This window comes from Nuphar pumila, chromosome 5 (genome assembly GCF_984573655.1).
Source record: "Nuphar pumila chromosome 5, dmNupPumi1.hap1.1, whole genome shotgun sequence".
Classification (NCBI taxonomy): Eukaryota; Viridiplantae; Streptophyta; class Magnoliopsida; order Nymphaeales; family Nymphaeaceae; genus Nuphar; species Nuphar pumila.
This window is the reverse complement of record NC_143253.1, coordinates 22,004,532-22,026,518: the sequence shown is the minus strand read 5'-3', so window position 1 is coordinate 22,026,518 and position 21,987 is coordinate 22,004,532. Positions and strand designations below refer to the sequence as shown.

Here is a 21,987-nt window from a genome sequence, read left to right as displayed (position 1 = left end):
ATATGCTGTAATTTTTCTTTTTATTTTTTCTTTTGTACTTTTGTAATTTCTTTTTTTTCTTTTTCTTTTTGATTTCTTTTATGTGCATTGGGGGTCCCCCAATAGAGTCGTTGGGGGGCCCCAACGGTCACAAATGTGACCGTTGGGGGCTCCCAACGACTCCTTTGGGAGCCCCCCCTTTGCACCTTCTAACATTTGTATAAATAGGGGTGTTCCCCTCTTGTATTTCCGAAGCTTGAGAGTCTCAAGCATTTGCTTTTATATATTGAAATACATGCATTATTGCATGTTTATTATTTATACACTTTTTGTGTATTTTGTTCAAGTGTTGTGAGAGTGCTTTCGTGCACTTCTTTTATAAGGTTTTTATGCTTGTTTATGTATTGTCACTTCGTAGACAATTTCACATGGTATCAGAGCTCGGTTGCTGATTGGAGATCGTGAGATCCGCCTTTGTTCGAGTGCCTCGAAAACCGTGCCTTCGGATTTTTTGAGATTGAAGTGGTGGATCTTGCTTCTCAAATATTTTAGAAGGATCTTGTGCTAAGAAGAAATTGAAACATCGTATTGGTACGTCTTCTTTCTTCTTCTCTCTACGTCTTAATGGGTGAGAAAGAGTCTCACTTTGCCCTTGGCTTCAAGTTGAATGAGTCCAACTATCATATTTGGGCCGGGAATATGGAGGCCCACATAAAAGGAAAAGGATTGTGGGGTTATGTGCAAGGAACAATTTCGGAGCCGGAACCCAAGATAACCATAATGGACGAAAGTGAAATCAAGATTCTTGAGGGAGAGGAAAGGATCAAAGCTCTTGAAGAATACTCAAAGAAACACGACGAATGGGAAATGAAGAACTTCAAGATTCTTTCTTGGTTCTTCGCATCCGTCGAAACGAAGATTAATGCCAACATTATCAAATTCAAAAAGGCATCGGAAGCTTGGCATTATCTCGAGAAGATGTATACATCAAGAGACCTATCTCATAAGTATTACCTTCAAAAGAAGGCCCTCTCCCTTACTCAAGGTGAAATGTCTATTAGGGAATATTTTGCCGATCTTTCCTCTATTTGGGATGAGCTCTCTATGCTTGAACCAAAATGGAGTGGAGAGGCAATTGAACTCCGCCACAAGCAACTTGAAGAAGATCGTTTCTTCAATTTTTTGAATGGGTTGAAACCGGAATTTGAGCAAATAAGGTCATCACTTCTATCCTCATTTACTCCTCCCTCTCTTGAAGATGTTCTCACCAAATTAAGTGGTGAGGAGACTTGTATGAATTTATGTAAACAAGGACCAAGTGTTCTTATGGTTCCTTGTAATTATGAAGAAAATATTGAGGTTAATGCCGTATCAAGACCCAGAAATAATGTAAAGACCTATCGTCCTCCTCACTTTAAATTCCAAAATCAAGGAGGAGATGGTGGACAAAGAGGGAAGCGGGACTATAGCAAGACTATATGTCACTTTTGTAAAGAACCGGGACATATCAAGCCAGTATGTCCCAAATGAAAGAAGCTTCTTGCTATGGCCACCACCGGCGCACCACAAAAGGAAGAGGCATCATCAAGTGGGTCACTCTCGTTGAACCAAATAATGGAAGCCCTTCAACCTCTTCTCAAGGGAGCTACATCCGGTGCCGCCGTGTCTACTTCTTCCATTCCAGGTAAAGTCCCTTGGCTTTTGGACTCAGGTGCATCCTTTCATATGTCCCCAAACATATTTTCACTTTCCGATTATTCAAAAAATGCTTCTCCATCCTTTGTTTCCACTGCGGATGGAACTTCTCTTGAAATTAAAGGAATAGGTAATTTTGAAACTCTAGATTTTTTTATTCCAAAAATTAGATTTATACCTAAACTTAATTTAAATCTTCTTTCTGTTTCTCAACTCTCGGATCATGGTTGTGATATTAAATTTTCATGTGATAAATGTTTAATACAGGATCGCCTGTCCGGGAAATTGATTGGGGAAGGCTTTAGAAAAGGCGATTTATACTACATGGAATCTCTTCGAGTTCCAAAATCTTTTTGTAATGTTGCCCGAAACAAAGATATAAACATGTGGCACAAAAGACTTGGTCATCCTAATATCACCAAGTTGTCTTACTTACATTTTGCAAAAGACCTATGTAAAAGTTCCTTTTCTTGTAATGACTGTATTCTCGGAAAAATGAAAAGTTTACCTTTTGAGCAAAGAACTATGTTCTCATCAAAACCCTTTGAAATTGTTCATTCCGATGTTTGGGGACCAGCACCTGTTGTCTCAAAAGGAGGTTTTTCTTATTATGTTATTTTTGTGGATGATTTCTCTAGATATTCATGGATCTTTTTTCTTAAATTTAAACATGAAGTCTTTTCATGCTTTAGAACTTTCCATTCGATGATCAAGAATCAATTTAATAGTAACATAAAGATTTTTAGAAGTGATTCTGGAGGAGAATATCTCTCCAACCAATTTAAAATATATCTTGAAGATCAAAGAATCATTCACCAAAGATCTTGTCCTAAAACCCCCCAACAGAATGGGTTGGCCGAAAGAAAACATAGACATATTATTGAGACCACTAGAACCCTTCTTATTTCTCAAAACATACCAAAAAATTTTTGGGCTGAAGCTGCTCTTGCTTCTTTTTATCTAATAAATCGTTTGCCTTCTAGAATATTAGGAAAAATATCCCCTTTTGAGATCTTGTATAAACTCGAACCAGATTATAATAGGTTACGAGTCTTCGGGTGTAAGTGTTTCATACTTACGGATAAGAATGACAAACTCTCTCCTAAGGCTATCCCCTGCGCTTTTCTTGGATATTCCGAAACTCAAAAGGGATTTCGATGCTATGATCTTCGAGAAGATAAATTATATGTTTCTAGAAATGTAACTTTTTTGGAAAATGAAAGTGGATTTGAAAAAAATGTTTCTCAACAAGAAAATTTTGATTATTCCTTCCTTTTTGACTTATTATCTAGTAATGATGATACATCCAGTGATGATGATATGTCATCAAACCTTGATGAGAACATTGAAAGTAATATCGAAGAGCATAACCAACAAGAAGACAAGATTTCTAGTGATCCTATAACATACTTTCGTAGAAACCATGACACCTTTAGAAGTGCTATTGACCAATATAGTGAACTCATTCCTGTTCTCGATCACCGAAGGTCTGAGAGGAATATGAGACCTCCCACTCGTTTTGTCTCCTTTGATTTCTTTTCGCCCAGATATAGGGCTTGTCTTAGTGCCATTCATTCTTATTTTGAACCGAGAAACTTTGAAGAAGCAAAGAAATGTATAGAATGGCAAGAAGCTATGCAAAATGAACTTAGTGCTCTTAAAAGGGCTGAAACGTGGAATTTTCAATCTCTACCTATAGGAAAGAAAACTATAGGTTGTCGATGGGTTTTTAAAGTTAAAACTAAGAGTGCCGGATCACTTGAAAGGTATAAGGCTCGCTTAGTTGCAAAAGGGTATGGGCAAGAGTATGGGATTGATTATGAAGAAACTTTTGCTCCTGTAGCCCGAATTGTTACAGTTAGGTGTCTTATCACTATTGCATCTATCAAAAATTGGAATATCTTTCAAATGGATGTGAAAAATGCATTTTTAAATGGTGATCTTAATGAAGAAGTGTATATGGATGCTCCACCTGGCATGGAGATCCCTAAAAATAAAGTCCTTCGTCTTCGAAAGGCCCTTTATGGTTTGAAACAGGCCCCCAAAGCCTGGTATGACAGATTTACCAGTGTAATGCTGGAAAATGGTTTCTCCTCATGTTATACTGATACTGCTCTATTTACTAGAAAATCTAAAGCAGGGATTGTAATATTGTTATTATATGTTGATGACATGTTAATCACAGGTGATGATATACAAGGAGTCAAGGGTATTAAGTCCGTCTTGACTTCAAAATTTGAGATGTCAGACTTAGGCTTTCTGACATATTTTCTTGGAATTGAGGTTGCCTATTCACAACGTGGTTATTTTCTATCTCTGTCTAAACTTGCTTGTGAGATTATTGACAGATCAGGGATTTCTGATGACAAAGTATGTGAAACTCCTGAAATTGTGGGAGCCAAAATGAAGATTGACGACGGTGTTCCTCTAACTGATCCTACTCCCTACAGACAGTTGGTAGGTTCTTTAATGTATCTTAGCATTACTCGACCCGATTTGTCACATGCTATACACATCGCCAGTCAGTTTCAACATGCTCCTACAACCGTCCATATGGGTGTTGTACTTCGCATCATCAGATACTTGAAGGGAACAGTGAATAAGGGAGTATTCCTATCCTCTTCTTCTGAATTAAAATTGCTTGCTTATACTGACTCAGATTGGGGAGGTGACCCTAGTAACCGTCACGCCACCACTGGTTTTTGTATTTTTTTAGGAGAATCCTTGATCTCGTGGCGATGTAAAAAGCAACAGAAGGTCTCCTTATCATCCACTGAAGCCGAATACAGAGCCATGACATCTACCACCATGGAAATAGTATGGATTCGACGTCTTTTGGAAGATATGGGAGTAGTTGTCAAAGAACCAACAAAGCTATGCTGTGACAATAAAAGTGCCATCTACATTGCCAAGAACCACACATTTCACGAGCGAACAAAGCATATAGAGATGGATTGTCATTATGTCCGAGAGGAATACTTGAAGAAGGTCATTGATCTGCCATATGTGACATCTGAGTATCAACTTGCCGACTTCTTCACAAAAGCTCTATGTTCGCCCAGATTTCATTTCCTTCTTGACAAACTTGCGGTTATCACACCGTAAGTTTGAGGGGCGGTGTTAAAATGTAGCTCCTAAAATCATTGTAAATATAAATATATATATTTATATACATAGAGATATATTTACATATAATATATTATATGTACATATATCTCTATATATATAAATATATATATTTATATATTTTTACCCGAAAGGGCATTTCTGTCATTTCCTGTTTTGCGCATATTCACTTTTAGAATATGCTGCAATTTTTCTTTTTATTTTTTACTTTTGTAATTTCTTTTTTTTCTTTTTATTTTTGATTTCTTTTATGTGCATTGGGGGTCCCCCAATAGAGTCATTGGGGCCCCCCAACGGTCACAAATGTAACCGTTGGGGGCTCCCAACGACTCCTTTGGGAGCCCCCCCTTTGCACCTTCTAACATTTGTATAAATAGGGGTGTTCCCCCCTTGTATTTCCGAAGCTTGAGAGTCTCAAGCATTTGCTTTTATATATTGAAATACATGCATTATTGCATGTTTATTATTTATACACTTTTTGTGTATTTTGTTCAAGTGTTGTGAGAGTGCTTTCGTGCACTTCTTTTATAAGGTTTTTATGCTTGTTTATGTATTGTCTCTTCGTAGACAATTTCACACCGGTTACATAGGCTGCTACATATTTTTCTTTGGGAAAAGAAAACTGCAAAATTTCCAATGTTTAGCAGAAACATTTGAACAGAGTAGACTGATAATGAGATCCAGAGAGTATAATTTAGTTTATAATCAATTTATTGGTACTTGAATTTGAGATCAAAATTTTTACATACAGTTTTTGGAGATGCACTTTGTAAATATGATAATGTGGAAATGGTGACATGTGAGCCTTTTTACCACAAACCAATGCGAATCTACTGGCCCTTTTGTATTAACTAGAAACGTGCACTGCACCAAACTAAGAGAGAGAGAGAGAGAGAGAGAGATTGGTGCTTGAAATGGGGATGCAAACAGATCGGATCTGGATAAGCTAAATACATGAGAGTTGGATTCGGATTGGGTTGGAACTGCCAAACATCTCAAAACCCCCATCTTGGTGTTTGAAAGACAAAAAGATAAGTCCAGATGTATGTCTATATAGATGAATGAGAATCGACCCCCCCTCTCAAGATTTCAAATCCTTGAGAGTGGGTTCCATGGATGTAGGTCTTTGCATTTGACCTAACTACATATTCCTATGTGTTTCTGTTTGATCCTAGTTTTCTCATACGGTATCAAAGCTACCAAATATTCTATGATCTCTGAGATTATAGTGACTTTGTCAGTCGGCAATATGCTTCTTTCCTCGCTTCTAGGCTCGATCCTATTTTGCATTGATGGCAAGTTCAGGAACTTTTATGTCTTCAACCTCAGGACCCTCCAACTGCAATGGCTCGTCTGGTATGAGCAATCATCTAATTTGGGAATCCCAGCTCACACCCATTCTGATCTCTCTTGATCTAATGGGATTTGTTGATCAAAGCAGACCTGCTCCATCAAAGTTCAAAGAAGGATCAAATTATCTTAATTCTAAGTATGTTGATTGGCTTAGGCGTGATCAAACTTTGCTAAGGTGGATTTTGTCATCTTTGACCAAACAAATTCATAGCCAAATAGTAGGTTTAAATTCGTCATTCGAAGTTTAGAGTGCCTTGAAGTCCTCATAAGTTGCACACTCTAATCTAGAGTAATGCAATTGAGATCACGATTTCAAGACATAAAGAAAGGCTCTAAATCTATCAATGAATATTTTCAAAATTTAAAGGCCATCACTCATCAATTGGCCATAGAATCAAAACCTGTAGGAGAAGATGATATGATTATGTAGATTCTAAAAGGTCTTCCAAATGAATATCTAGCTTTTAAAACCTCTATTGAGACAAAATCGGATCCTGTCTCATTGAATGAACTCTACGGGATGTTATTGATTTAAGAAGTTCGATTCAATGAATCTGAAGAAAGTGGTACTGAAAATATTAGCCATGCTACCAATATGGTTTTTAAACCAAATTTTAGCAACCAAAGCCAAAATTACAACCATGGGAGAGATGATTTCAAGGAAGGTCTCGTGGTCGTGGTAGATCAAATTATGGTGGAAACTTCTATCAGAATAATCATCCTCGTCCCATATGTCAGATCTGTGCAAAACCATGCCATCTTGGCAAAACATGTTATCAATATACTAACCTTCTTCAAGGGAAATCCGGTCCACCACAAGCATATACTGTAACGCCCCAAAATTTCTCAACTTGAAAAGTAAAGTTTCTCTGAAAGAATTCTCTTAAAACTTGAACTCTGTCTTTTTTAAAGCCTTTTAAAAGTATCTTTCTATTTTAAGAATCAAGTTTGTCGAATTTCAGGCACGTTAGCTCGACAAACCAAAAGTGACAACAACATAAAATACTAGAAAGCTGAAAAGAGTGCTCAATCTTTAATTTCAAAATGTTACTGTACAATGAAAAACAAGAGGCTCAACCCCTATTAAAGCAAAAACCCAAAACTCAAAACCCTGCAACGACAACCAGGAATCTGAAAGGAAGGGTACAACCTCGAGCCACGTCGCATGCACCATTGACTGTCTGCCGCCGCTACTCGTCATCTGCCTATAAAACGGGTCAGTCTCATGAAAAACTAGTAGGAGTGCAAAAGAATAAAAACAACTAACAACTAAAACAACTAAGAATACTACAATATGATGCACAAGAAACTCACAAGTATGCTAGCATGCGATACCACAAGTACGCAAAAACAATTGCTGAAGGGTGATCATGTTTAATTTAGTTTTCACTTGTTAACCGACCATGCGGGTACGTACATGGCACACGAACCGAAACAACTGAGACCAATTCGAGGGTTTATTATGCTATGTATTTTAAGATACCTCAGTTGACTGACTGAATCCTATCCTAAGGAAGCGACCGATGGTCGAGAGAGCAAACCCCCAAAGGCCCAGTAGGGATGCATCCAACTTCTGCAGAAGTGTTAGGCTATCTATTGCTAACCCTTTCCCTTAACCTTCGATTACTGGGGAAGCCGAGTCTTTTGTCTGTATATAGCCATTAATGGTCTGTCCATCAGAGTTGGTACCCTTCGTCCTCTCTCTTGGCGAAGCTAGGTCGAATCGAGCGTGACAGAGATTTCTTAATCGCCGCCTGATTCTTTGTGCTCTGGTCCATTAGATCCAAACGAGCATTTTGCCTGTGAAGGCGCATGTGAGGCCATTTATGTGTGTTTTGAAACTAGTGCCCTTGCACGATTGAGATCTTATCTACCTCGTGGTACTCATTGCACCATGCCACTCATATTAGCGTTGCAATAGTACCAAAACCTAATCATTTGCCTAAGACTCAGGAAACAACAACCCTACGTGCAACGAGGCTCTTTTCTCGAGTTAGGAAAAACCAGTATCTCGTTTTGTAACTCACTGCGAAGCTTGAACATTGATACTCGTGCTCTTACGCTTGGTTAAGCTCTGCTGTCAACCCTGCCAACCACGACAGTGGTTGAGACTGCTGCAATAAAAAGAAGAGTGACATTTGCTATATATATAAAAGAAATTACAGAAGCAACACCGAATGGAATCAACAGGGACTAGGATCGCGAAACTCCGTCCTGGATGTAAAGACATGTGCTCGAACGAAGCCTTAGCGCAAAGCGCGGGGCTAAAGAAAATATAAGCAAGAAAGCGAAGGACCAAAAACGCGAAACCACATCCTGGAGGTAAAGGCGTAAGTAAATATACGTATAACAATTGTCAGGGCACAAAGCGCGGGGCTAAAAAAAGAAATAGACAGAAAGTACAGTGAACAAGGACCAGGATCGCGAAACCGCGTCCTGGAAGTAGATAGGCAAGCATACGCAAATAATTGCTAGGGCGCAAAGCGCGGGGCGGAAGGAAATTAAAAGACCGGAAAGAAAAGAGCAAAAATAAAGGACTAAGTTCGCGAAACCGCGTCCTGGAAGTAAAAGGCAAGAAAGGAAAGTACAAAAAGGAAAGCCTTGGCACATATAGCGCGATAGCGACAAAAAGTAAAGTACAGAAAGGGAAAAGGACTAGGATCGCGAAACCGCATCCTTGAAGTAAAGACGTATATATATATATATATCATATAGTGGTGGCAATCGGGTCGGGTTGGCGTGTCAGAATACCTCAACATGAACCTAGCCCATTTCATTTAACCCTTAACCTGATCGGGAAAATGAAATACCTCCTCAGATGAGGCTCAGGTTTGTACCCTTATCCTGATTGGGCGGAAAATGAAATACCTCATCAAAGGAGGCTCAGGTTTGTACCCTTATCCTGATTGGGCAGAAAATGAATGAAATCCTCGAAGGAAGAAACCATGATGGAACCTTCGGATCTCCGCACAATGAATCCGATAGGGGTTTTGCAAAAGGATGAAATTGGGGTCCCTAAAGCTTGAAAAAGGGTTTGATTTTGGGCGACTCATTGCTGAGACTAAATAACTTTTGAAATTGGTGACCTTTTGCGAGGAAATGATTGGTAGCTTAACCTCAAGCTGAAATTAGACTCTCTATGGTGGGACACAAGGAAGTGTGCGAATCTGAGAGCCCAGACGCTCAGATTATATCAACAGAAGGGAAGGAATCTTGAAAATCCCGTTATCAAATCCTTAAAGGGATAACAACTGATGTCAGGATGCGCCAAAGATGAACCTCAATCTCTCGCTTCACGCCAGGATGACTAGAAAATATTGTCAAAATGTTGAAAATTGTTGTTGATTCAAAATAATTGAAAGTGATGCACATTATTTTGAAAATATTCTCTCTTTTCTATCTAAATTATTACCTCCGACTGGGCTTAACTCCGTAGAATCAGGATTCAAATTCAAATTGCTTGCAAATGACTTTTTTTCAAGGAAGCTATCAATTTCCTTGATATGAACAAAAAGAGAATATTCTTGATATTGTGAAAACAATTGGTGAAAGAATATTGATAATAGAATTTCACAAAATTTAAAGAGGATTTTTAGCAGATTCGGCAGTCTGATATCCTAGGATTCTTTTCTTCTGATGATCTTTCTGCCCACTTTTTTTTTGACAGAATTGGAGCTCTCTTGGGTTTTTCGGGATTACATCATCCTTCATTTTGGAGATGTCCTGACTTTTTTTTTTGAAAGGGTACGTCACAAACTCCTTCATCTCAGAGATGTTCCGATCCTTCTTTTCTCTCAAGGATTATATTGATGGTTATTGACTCTTTGGTTGAAAATCTCTTGATGGTATCAGAAATTAAATATCCTTTAGGGTTTTTCGGGAGGCTCATCGCAGTCGCCTTCATCTTGACGGTGATCTGAACTTTCCCTGAAAGGATCCGTCATAAACTCCTTCATCTTGGAGATGATTCGAATCTTCTTTGGCCCGAGTGTCTAAATTTGGAAATATTTTCTCAAGAAAAATAATCTGGATTTATTTCAAACTCAAATTTTTGAATTCTAGACTGAATTTGCTTTGCAATGGGGTATTGAACTTCAAAATCCGAGCCCGTTTCAAAAACTGCCAAAAATAGCTCGTTTCATCTGAAAATAATTTTGAAATTATTTTCTCGAGAAAAACAATATGGATTTCTTTCAAAATTAAATTTTTAAATTCTACATTGGATTTGCTTCGCAACGAGGTATTGAACTTCAAAATCCGAGCTCGTTTCAAAAACTGCCAAAAATAGCTCATTTCATTTGGAAACTTTCTAAAAATACTATTTTACCCCTCTAATCGTCAAAATGAATTTCAAAAGTGAATTTGGACCCGCTCTGAGATGGCCCATTCATTTACATTTCTATTTTATTAAAAAAAAAGTGAATTTGAAAGAGCTTAGCCTCCTTTGCTCTCTTCGACAGCCTGGCACAGTGAACTTTTTGAACAGGCATCCTTCTTTATGTTGGCTTTCAATATTCAGTATTACAGTTTATATTTGAGTTGTACACATTCTTTTCCTAATTAGAAGCACATTATGGGGCTAATTTGTTTTATCTTATTATCTTCTAGTGAACTGAATGCTAGAAAATTATTTTATTATGTTCTTTCCTTAACAAATGATATGATAGTTTACAAATTTCTGCTATACTTTTGCTTAGTGTTCCTATGTTTTAGTATCTAAAAAATTTCATTTTTACTTTCCACCAGTTGGACTAGATATTATGACTCTCCAGAGCCTAGTTTAGGAGCATGTATTGTGGTTTGGTTTTACAATTCTTGTGATTGCACTCATTTGCCTGTTTGTTAGGAAAGTGTCATGACTTGAACTGCCAATGGAATTTGGTTGTGTTTTCTCCCTATTGCTTGCTTTAACATATGCACTTCTGAAACTTATCTGACTTGATGCTTGCCTTTTTGTTTCTTTCTAATAGGAAGATTCAGGATGATGGCTTAGACATACAAACAACTAGAAATGCTGATCACTTTGGTGCTGTAATTCATCATCTTTCCCTGATACGAAACAAGCGCTGTCTTATGGCCTACATGTAATTTTAACTGTAATTTATTTGCTTTTCTGTACATGTTGGAATACATGAGGACCTTGACCTTTATGTATTTCTCTCTCCCTCTAACTTGGATATTCATGTCCTGTAACTAGGTATAACCGTGCAGAAATAATACAGGGTCTGAGATGGAAGATTGGGCCTGTGCTTCCGGAAGAAATTCAAGGAAAGCTTAACCACTCTGAAGAAGAGTATTTTAAGAATCATTCTGCTGCTTTGGAGGCATACATGTCAGAGCTAGATCTTGATTTGACAGTGGTCTCTCTCTCTCTCTCTCTTTCTCTCTGAAAATGCCTATGCAATAAAACTGTTTCAAAACATTATTTTACCAGGATATGATCCCACCAAAGGATCCATCAATACAGGTCCGTGTTCTATGTGATATTGGTGATGTCTTGCTTGGTGACCAGCTAGCATCACTTGTTAACAACTCGGTGCATTTGATGAAGCGGACAGATGCTGAACAGTTTATTTCCCAGGTAAGCCTGGAACCACATTACGATTTCCAGATGTTTGTTTAAATCTAGTGAGAATCATTCTCTCACCCAAAAGAGAGATTGATCCTCATTGGCTCCATTCTCTCACATCAAGGCAAACATGAGAGAATGGAGCATGAGAGTCTCATTTGTGGTGGCAAATAAGAGTCGTTCCAGATCACACAATTCCAAAACACGTGATGTGGAATCTTTTGTGCAGGCAAAGCAAATATGATCTTAGTCTTCATCTTAGCTTTTGAAGATTTTGGTTTTTCTATCCTCTTAAAGAACATCAGATGTGCATGATATAAATATAAAAGTGAAAGAAAATGGGGGATTTTCAACTTCTAACTTAAGTTCTACTATGGAAATTTCAGGGGATGATGGAAGAGTTCAATTAGTAATAATCAGAGCTGTGTTTTTGTTTGTAGATTGTCAGAGATAATTTGACTTCTTATATGTAGTTTAACTTTCTAAGCAAAGCTCTGCATCATTTGGCATATCGCTGATAGAAATATTATAGCCAAGAAATTGGGTAAAGCTAATGTTGGTTGTGCGGAGAAAACAAATGGTTATGGATGTTCTTTAATGCAATCATCTTATCAGCTAGATTCTACGAGAAATCATTTGGTTCATAACAACATTAAATGCACTTTATGCCATTTCATTGTGCTTTCTAGTATTACTGCATTTATGAGAATTTGCCAATTACATACACGAGTCTGAGATGTTGAACTGCCAATATGAAATTATAAGATGTCATGTTGCCATGTGATATGGGGTTAGTAGCTAAACTACCCTATAATTGCTTGTTACAAAGGGAGCATCTACACTCCCATTCAAGTAATCTCTGACTTTATCAATTCATTCTCAAATACCTTGCAGTTATCACCCATCTTATCATTACTAGAATTCCAACGAAGCTGTATCGACAATTTTCTTTTCCTTGAGTCCATATTTCCCTTCATTTTATAGTATGTACTCTCAAAGTCACTATTTGTGCTGGAAGATTCAATAAACTAAAACTGCTGTTATGTCATTTTGTGTTTCTCTTGATGAATGCCTATCAAATAAAAAGGTTAATTTTTCCTTGTCTTTGGTTCATCTCTTTTCCTCCATCCTGCTTTTATGGGAAAACATTTGGTAATGTCTCCATTACATCATGTCACCTCTGGAAGTCATAGGTACAGGTTGCTTTGATCCAATCGGACCTCGTAAATATGTTCAGCATGTTCCAAATAGTAGGAACCTGTTCTTGAATAATGTTTTTCACCTGAGAAAGTATCACAACTTGTAGGCTGTTGATTTTTGAAGAATTATAACATACTAAGCGAGCATGAACAAGAGTGCTGGTCCAATTCTACTCGAATAGTCTCATTAAAACCTCTATATGAGAGTCAGTGGGATATGAGAACTAGAAATATGGGCACTTCCGACACTTTTTTTTTTCAAATCCAATCATGTGGATGTGCTCGGCATGGTGAATTTGCTAAGAATCGACCATTGGATCAGTTATTTTTTTTATAAATGTGATTTTTGAATTCTTGAATATTTATGAAGATTATGAATCATTGATTTTAAAACCTTAAAAAATCTTGTTTATGCATCAAAATTGGATGACATGTTCTTATAAACCAAGCATGTAGATCACATCCATACGGTTAGATTCAAGAGAAAAAACAAAAAATCCATGAAAATTGTGGTTGACATTAGTTTTTCATATTCTAATGACTCCTATATGATATATTAAAATATATATAAATTGATCATACTGTACAGGTAATTTCACTTGATTCTTTAAAAACCCTATAATTTTTTATGTTTTTTTATGTCTAAAATTGTAAATATTTGACATCATTGGGGCACTTTTACCTTTTGTAACTGCAAATTTAGGCATTTTTATGATAAAATTGTATTGTTTGTCAAATATATCATAGGTTTTTTATGCAAGTTTAGACCTCATGAACTCGCATAAATTTATTTGTGAAATCTCAGTGAAACAGAAACCACAAAAATTGCAAATATCACTCTTTTTTGCATATATTTCATGAAATCACAAAAATAAATGTGAAATTCTAAATTCATAAATATCATATTTTTTTTTGCATATACTTTTTGAAAGTGTATAAATTTATATGTAAAAGTGCACTTATCACTTACCACCAAATTCACAAATATCTTACTTATTTGCATATACAACACAATATCACATAAATTTATAGCACTAATTCATTTTGCAAAACCCCCACTAAATTCGTAAATATCGTATTCGTATATAATACATGTTCTCGCATAACGTAATTTGTTAATCGCATTTAACTATTTGTGAAATCATGACACATATGAGATGTTGCTTATTTGTTGTGAAATGTTTTCTCGAATCAAATATAAACCTACTATGGTCCCCGACCTAATTATTTTCACATAATCTAGAGTTTGTCTCCAACTAGTGGTCCTTAACGAGCTTTCTTTCCGACAACTATTCATCAAAAGCATTTCATCATTGTTAAACCATTAATAACATGTTTTTTCGATAAGCACAATGTACTTTTTTGTGTAATAGCTGAATCAGACATTGTTTTATTTTATTTAATGGCTGAATTAAACATTGTTTTCATTTTGTTTAATGGTTGAATCAAACACTTTCATTTTGTTTAACGATGAAATGATTAAAACAATATTTACTTTTTTTCGAAACACAAATGTTATTTGTTTTTGCAATGCTTGTTCAATGTTCCCATTGTTATTGTAGAAAAATTTAAATATGTTTATTAATATAATATGGCCGTTAAGAAGATTATGTAGAATGAGACCACACCCACATCATTTGAAATTTCTCAAGCATAACAACAAAAGCCAACAAAAAAGTATATACGGAGTCATCTTGGTAATTTGGAAACACGGCTTACTGTGTATAAGTGGGTAGAGAGGGTGCCACATCCTTTGCCAAAAATGTGGGTGTCTGATGTTCTCCACAAAAACGGCATCATCGACAATCACATACAGTTGTATTCAAGCAATGAGCTACAAATTCTAAAGTGACCATGTCTAAGGTAGAATTTATAGAAAATGTTAAGCAGTTTATATGTTAAATCTTGTCTCTCATCCCGGAAGCATCTAAAGAGGGGGAGGGTGACCTATTGACTGGCAATGAGGTTGTTGCTAACTTCAATAGCCGGATAAGTGAAGTTGGAGATGCGGCTATCTCTAGTGGCAGTGGTGAGAGAGCAGAGGAAGCACCTGACCAAGGGGTTGAGATTAATGTGGACCCTCCTCAGGAAGTAGATATAAGTGAGGGTCATGTAGTTGGGTCGGATACAAACATTGCTCAAGAGGTCGATGTTGCTCTTTATGTGAAGGACAAAGTGCATGATCCGATGAAGAGGTCGCAGCAGGGAAGAAGGTCTGGTACTCATGGACAGGTAAAAATGCATTGCAATTGATTGACTGAATATATATATTGTTAGTATACTTGAATGCAACTGATTAGTTTGTCATGTATGTGTAAAATATATAAAAATTTATTGCAATTGACTGATTTCATTTATTAAATTGAGATATATATGTATATATATTGTGATTGCTACTATACATGAATGTATTTATTTGTTTGTTATGTATGTGTGCAAAATATAAAAATTTATTTCAATTGATTGATTAAATTGATGTATATATATATATATATATATATATATATTGGTATTGCTACTATAGATTAATGCAATTGATTAGATTGGCATGTATCTATGCAAAATGTAAAAATTAATTATAATTTACTGATTTTATTGATTAAATTGAGATTTATATTATTATTGTTATTATATATGAATGTAATTGATTAGTTTATCATGTATGTGTGCAAAATATAAAAATTTATTGTAATTGACTAATTTCATTGATTTTATATATATATATATATATTGTTATTGTTATTGTTATTGTTACTATACATGAATTCATTGAAATTAACTGATTTGACTAAAATTAATTTGGATTGCAAGGTTCTTATTCAATTGATTCAAAAGAGCCAACATCTTGCACGCACTGATTGTACTCTAGCCAAGCACACCAATGGTTTTTAACACTAACGAAGGAAGCGACTGAGTTGTTGGATCAAATACATATTTGCAAATTCTTGGAGATCATACCATGGAATATGTCAACCCCTCGTAGAGGCCATTGTGCAGTTTTGAAATTCGGCGACCAACACATTTTAGTTCGGAGATCTTGAGATGACCCTTACGTTGGAGGACATGACACGAATAACCGAACTAAAGTGCCATGGAGAATCAGTTAATGGACAATTGTGAAAAAAAATTAAATTATTGTGTGATATTTGTTTGGAAGCAGATGATGATGCATTCGAAGTCGATAAGATCAAGTTTTTGTAGCTTAGGAACAATTATGACCTTAGTAAGGAGATGAGGATAAAGGCGAAACTACCGTCTGTTGGAGAAAAAGGAGGTAGTAGGGTGGGCAAGATGATGATAGCACTTTGGCTATACTTCTTTGGCTCATGTTTATTCATCGACACTGGTGAAAAGGTGGTACATGCATCATACATCGAATTGTTAGTAGACTTGAATCGCATCGATCAATATGCTTGAAGAGTAACCACACTTGCACATTTGTATGCAAGTTTGAATAGCATGAGCAACATAATAAAAAACCTTGTCAGGATGTTGGTGTTGTTGAAAGTATTTATTTTTTCATTGGACCTAAACTTTTTTTATTTATAGTTGTTTATATAATCATTGTTATGCATATGGGAGCACATTATCCGTTGAAAGGCCCTAGATACATGATGTTTCTCATGAATTTTTATGTGCCGCAATGTGAAGTCGGTCATGCAATGAAGGACGTGATCGAAGATTGGTGGGTTCTCACATATCATGTGCCGACTGTGCTTCATCGCTTTTCATGTTAACTAGGGTAAACATAAGTATTCTTATTGATATTTCATATGTTTTTAAATAAATGCATGTTTGTATACCTAACTATAAAGAAAATGTAGGTAAATTGGTGCCCATGTGAAGGCGTATTGAAAGAGGAGGAGAAAGTCGATCTACTTTTGAGGGTAAAGGACATCGCCAGAAAGGACATTTGGATAAACAACATGAATGAAGTTGAGCATCAAGTGCCTAGCTAAGTGATTCGAAAGTTTGGGTTTATTCAACAACCAACCAGTCGCCCTCGCATAGTTAGTAAATTTTTATCATATGCCACGAAGGATTGCCCCACTACATTCCTCTACGGACTTTAAGATTGGCGTGAGGGCGGCAAAGACATCTGCTTATCGTCCATGAAATGTGCTTTCAATTATGATTTTGTAGTTAGGGGTGGCAAAATCTGACCTGACCCGCCAACCCGCTTCTTAGCCAGGTTTGTGTCGTAAACGGGTTAGGCGGGCGAGTCAACCCATTTACACAAACTTGTCAACTCGCAACCTGTTTATATATATATATATATATATATATATATATATATATATATATATATATATATATATATATATATATATATAAACTTATCGTGTTACTCGGGTCGATCATCGTGTCTATGTTATCGGGTTGCGGGTTACTCGGGTCGGTTATCGTGTTTATGTTATCAGGTCAATCTGTTTAATAAACGGGTCACTGTGTAATCGTGTCGACTCGGTCCATTTATTAAACGGGTTAACTGTGTCGTGTCGGGTTACCCGTTTAATAAATGGGGTGTGTTTGTGTTTGCCACATTCAACCCGTTTAATAAACGGGTTGTGTTCTTGTTGAGGTATTCTGACCCGCCAACCTGACCCGATTGCCACCCCTATTTATAGCCGCCTACAAGGTTGCATGTTCTTTAACGACAAAGAGGTCCTTTCAGGAGAAAAAAACGTTAGAGAGAAGCACACAAATAGCGTAAGTGAATCGGAGGGAGAGTTAACTCTTGCACTTGAATAAATATGCATTTTAAACAATATGGTACGTACTCAAGATAATGTGATATGTACTCAAGCTGACCTTCTAGAGAATGCAAATAAGGTCATCGAGGAGCTACGATCACGGCAACCACAACATCTTCAACTGTAGAAATTCATTGTTTTTGTTTTTTATATATATTTGAAGGTCAACATTCTAACTCATTGATTTGAATATAATGTCATTTGAATGTTTTTATAAATGATTTTTTATAGAGAGGCGTTTGTTTGTCATTCATTGATTGAATGTTTAAATGATTTAAATATAAAATTAAAATCATTAATCTTGCACTTTAAATAATTTTAATGAAAGCATTGTTGAATGATTTTTATATAATATCATTATTTATATGTTTTTAAATCATTTGAATGTTTAACCGATTCAAATGCCTATTTGATTATATTCATTATTTAGGTTGTTATATATGAAAATTTACAATGGTTTTATACATGATTCGAGAAATTATAAAAAAAATAAAAAAGTTTGTACATTTATAATAATTTTGTAAATATTTTAAATATTTGGAGATTCACAAATAACTTCATGCCAGAGTGTTAAATTAGTAGAAAGTGTTTTGCAAATGTATTTTTGCAAAATATTAACGTATACAAGAAATAATATGATATATGTGATTTTGGTGGTTTCAGTTTCACTAATATTTCACAAATATATTTTTGTGAGTTCGTGAGGTTTACATTCACATAAAAAAAGCTGTGATTCTGGATTTAAGTGGGTGTTGGACATATTTGATGACTGGTATAATTTTATCATAAAATACCTAAATTTATAGTGTCCTAACAATGTGAGATATTTATGATTTTGGATACGGAAAGAATATAAAAAATTGTAGAGTTTTTAAGAATCAGATCAAATTACTCATACAGTATGGTAAAAAAAAAAAGTGTTCTAACGGTTCTCTCCCATGAATGGGTCTTGCAACTAGAGATGCAAAATGAGCTATGATGAAAGTTTTGCAAATTTTGGCTGTTTCATATCGTATTCCAATCCGAATCTCTATATATTTAGTTGTTCCAGATCAGTTTGCATCCCTAGCCAAGAGGTCTTGGGTTCCATTAAAAGCATAGTCATAAATATCGCAAGTTTAACGCCATATTTTCATTAGGCATAATTTTGCCATTAAAAACGTGATATTTCAGAAAAACCATTTATTTTGAAAACGTCAGGTTTTTAACGCACTAATATAATGTTGAAAATATTGTTTGCATACTTTGTATTATTTTCACATTCATTATCAAGTTTTATATACTTTATGTACATCTTATTTTGTATGTATCGATGTTTTATCTGGGAAGCCATATTTTTTGAAACAACGCGATATTTTTTTGGAGAACGACATGGATCCAACCTAATTGTATTCCGATTCAGATCCAGAGTCCTATGGATTGGATTCCGATCTTAGTCCAGATTTGGATTTCAATGCAAAATCAATACCGAATCCGAATCCAAATTTTATCGGATCCGGATTTGGCTAGCGAATCTGCCTAATTGGATTAGGATATCAGGGTTAGGGTAACATCCGACCCGTTGACATCCATAGAACCAAACCCGAGTAAACGGGATCGATTCGGTCGAGTATCCGAACCAAACCCGTTCTGTTTACATCCCTGACTGGCTAACTCCCACGAGCGCCAATCCGGAGAGCCATGCTCGCCGGCCGCGCTACCCACCACCAAGCTACCAGAACCAGACGCCTTCCCCTCTCCTCCTCCTCCTCCTCGCCTTCCTCCGAAACCCTGACCCTTGCCCTCTTGAAGGAGTGCACAACCCTCCGCCGCTTCAAGGAGATCCACGCCCACTCCCTCCGCAACAACCTCCCCGATGGGCCCTCCCTCCTCTCCAAGCTCGCCTCCCTCCGCTCCCACTCCTACGCCCTCTCCCTCCTCTCCCAACTCCCCCACCCCGATGATTTCTCCTGGAACATCGTCATCCGCTCCCTCGTCTGCGCCGGCCGCTTCTCTGACGCCCTCGCGGTCTTCCGCCGGTTGAAGCGATCCGGCGCCTACCCCAGCAACTTCTCCTTCCCCCCCGTCCTCGCCTCCTACGGCGCCATCGCGGCGCTGCTCCCCGGTCGCTCCGCCCACGCTGACGCCGTCAAGCTCGGCTGGGCGGCTCGCGACGCCTTCACCCAGCACTCGCTCATCACCATGTACGGCCGGTGCGCCTGCGTTGGGGACGCGCGGCAAGTGTTCGACGAAATGCTGCGGAGAGACGTCGTGTCCTGGAACGCCACCATCGCCGCACTCGAGCAGAACGGCCGCGCTCCGGAGGCCGTGGAGCTGTTCTGGCGCATGCGCCGGTCCGGGTTCGCCCCCGACGAGCCGACGCTCGTCAGCGTTCTCTCGGCCTGTGCAGAGCTTGGTGACGTCGGGTTGGGGTCGTGGGTGGAGAGTTACGCAGTGGGTCGTGGCCTCTTGGAAGGCTCCACCTTCGTCGGGTCTGCGCTTGCAGGGATGTATGGCAAGTGCGGTCGCGTTGATGACGCCCGCCGGGTGTTTGATGGAATGTCGAAGCGGGATGCGGTCTCTTGGAACGCGATGATTTCCGGGTATGCGCAGAACGGACGGTCGACCGAGGCGATTGAATTGTTCGTGGCGATGCGGGAAGCGGGCGTCGAGCCTAATAAGGTCACGCTGGCAGGCGTCTTGCCTGCGTGCGCCGCTGTGAGTGCGCTTGATCTCGGCAGGTGGATCGATGATTACGCTGAGCGTAAGGGGTTCAAGGGAAACGTCTTCGTTGCAACTGCATTGGTCGATATGTATGCGAAATGCGGGATGCTGAACCATGCCCGCAAATTGTTTGATGAAATGCCTGAAAGAAACGTAGTCTCGTGGAACACCATGATCTCAGCTCTTGCTATGCATGGGCGCGGGAGGGAAGCAATTGAACTCTTTGGGATAATGCAGGAGGTGGGGATGCTGCCTAATGAGATCACCTTCGTGGGAGTGCTATCAGCGTGCGTTCATATTGGCTTTGTCGAAGAGGGCCGTGGGTTCTTCGACTTGATGGAGTGGAAGTATGGCATTGCACCAGGCATCGAGCATTGTACTTGCATGGTGGACCTTTTCGCACGAGCAGGGAGGTTGGTGGAGGCCTATGAGTTTGTGGCAGCGATGCCGGTGAAGCCTGATGCGGTTGTCTGGGGGGCATTGCTCGGTGCTTGCCGGAACAGGAGGGATGCTGAGATGGGCGAGCGAATTATGCAGCGGCTGCTCGAATTGGAACCGGAGAACTCCGGCAATTATGTTGTGCTGTCGAGCATGTATGTGAAGGCAAAGAGGTGGGATGATGCCGGGAGGGTCCGGGGGATGATGCGGGAGCGAGGCATAGTGAAGACACCTGGTTGCAGCTGGGTTGAGGTCGATGACTGGATCCATGAGTTCCACTCATGCGATACATTACACGCTCGATGGCGAGATATCCATGAAGCTTTGCAGAGATTGACAGAGGAGATGAAGGCTGAGGGCTACAAGCCAAGGGAGGACCTCGTGTAGGTGATGCCCATAAGGCTTTGATGAGATACATGAGAAAAATGTGTTGGATCTCTGGATATGTGCATAATAGGTACTGGAAATATTTGAGCCGATGAACGCAGAAAGGGTGGAGGTGGAGCCCAACGAGGTCACCCTGGTGACTGCATTGTCCATTGCTGATGAGCTTGGAGATCAAGAATTACATTAATGTGGATTCAAGATGAACCTGATAAATGAGAAGAATTGCTTGCTGCTGCACTCTTTGCTGAAATGAAGAGAATTGAAGCCAACTTGTCAATGTCAGCTTAATGGAGTTTAAAGAAATGTGCATGTTGGCTCTTCTTTTGCATATATGTGTTTCTCTTTGTTGCTTGTTGAAGTTGGGCAATCAATTTGTTCAGGTTCTCATGTGGCCATTTTTTGGTACCGAGAAAGCCTAGTGAAGGAGAAGGGGAACTGGAACCATTGAAACTAATGGATTTGACTGCAAGTTAGCACATTAGGTGAAGCAGATGTTTGTCTGAAGTGCGTGCTGTTGTAGTAGATGTCCCGACTTGTGAGACGTGCACACAAACAAGTGTTGGGAGGGAGGGGGGCTTAAGAGATAATGCAATGAGCAAATGATCGATAAGTATGGTCCTAACTATACATTGGAGAAAATTGAAGAAAACAAGCTGAAGTGAGTTAAAGCCCGATTTGTTTATTTTGAATCACAGTATGAACTTTAGTGGTTTTTGGTGAGATTAAGAAAAAATTATGATTGTGGTGGATAAGGCAGTATGGGATATGTGAATAGATACCCAAA

At 38.2% G+C, this 21,987-nt stretch overlaps 2 protein-coding genes across 4 annotated transcripts in view; both read left to right on the top strand.

Moving 5' to 3' along the window:
• Positions 1-12,336, top strand: part of PSF1 (partner of SLD five 1) — a 29,853-nt gene extending 17,517 nt beyond the window's left edge. For 2 of the 3 annotated variants that reach the window (XM_090007234.1, XM_090007235.1), the window contains 4 exons: positions 11,124-11,237; positions 11,351-11,513; positions 11,588-11,734; positions 12,109-12,336. In XM_090007234.1, the coding sequence (XP_089863360.1) occupies positions 11,124-11,237; positions 11,351-11,513; positions 11,588-11,734; positions 12,109-12,132 (448 nt within the window). In that variant the 3' untranslated portion in view covers positions 12,133-12,336. The remainder of the gene's footprint in view (positions 1-11,123; positions 11,238-11,350; positions 11,514-11,587; positions 11,735-12,108) is intronic. The other variant, XM_090007237.1, reaches the window with a different exon arrangement.
• Positions 12,337-19,318: 6,982 nt separating this feature from the next.
• Positions 19,319-21,987, top strand: LOC149837082 (pentatricopeptide repeat-containing protein At2g34400-like). Its single transcript, XM_090007233.1, has one exon. The coding sequence runs from the start codon at positions 19,356-19,358 to the stop codon at positions 21,201-21,203; it is 1,848 nt and encodes a 615-aa protein (XP_089863359.1). The 5' UTR covers positions 19,319-19,355; the 3' UTR covers positions 21,204-21,987.

Coding starts and splice junctions, on each gene's coding strand:
- LOC149837082 (XM_090007233.1), top strand. CDS start 19,356: ATGCTCGCCGGCCGCGCTACCCACCACCAAGCTACCAGAACCAGACGC.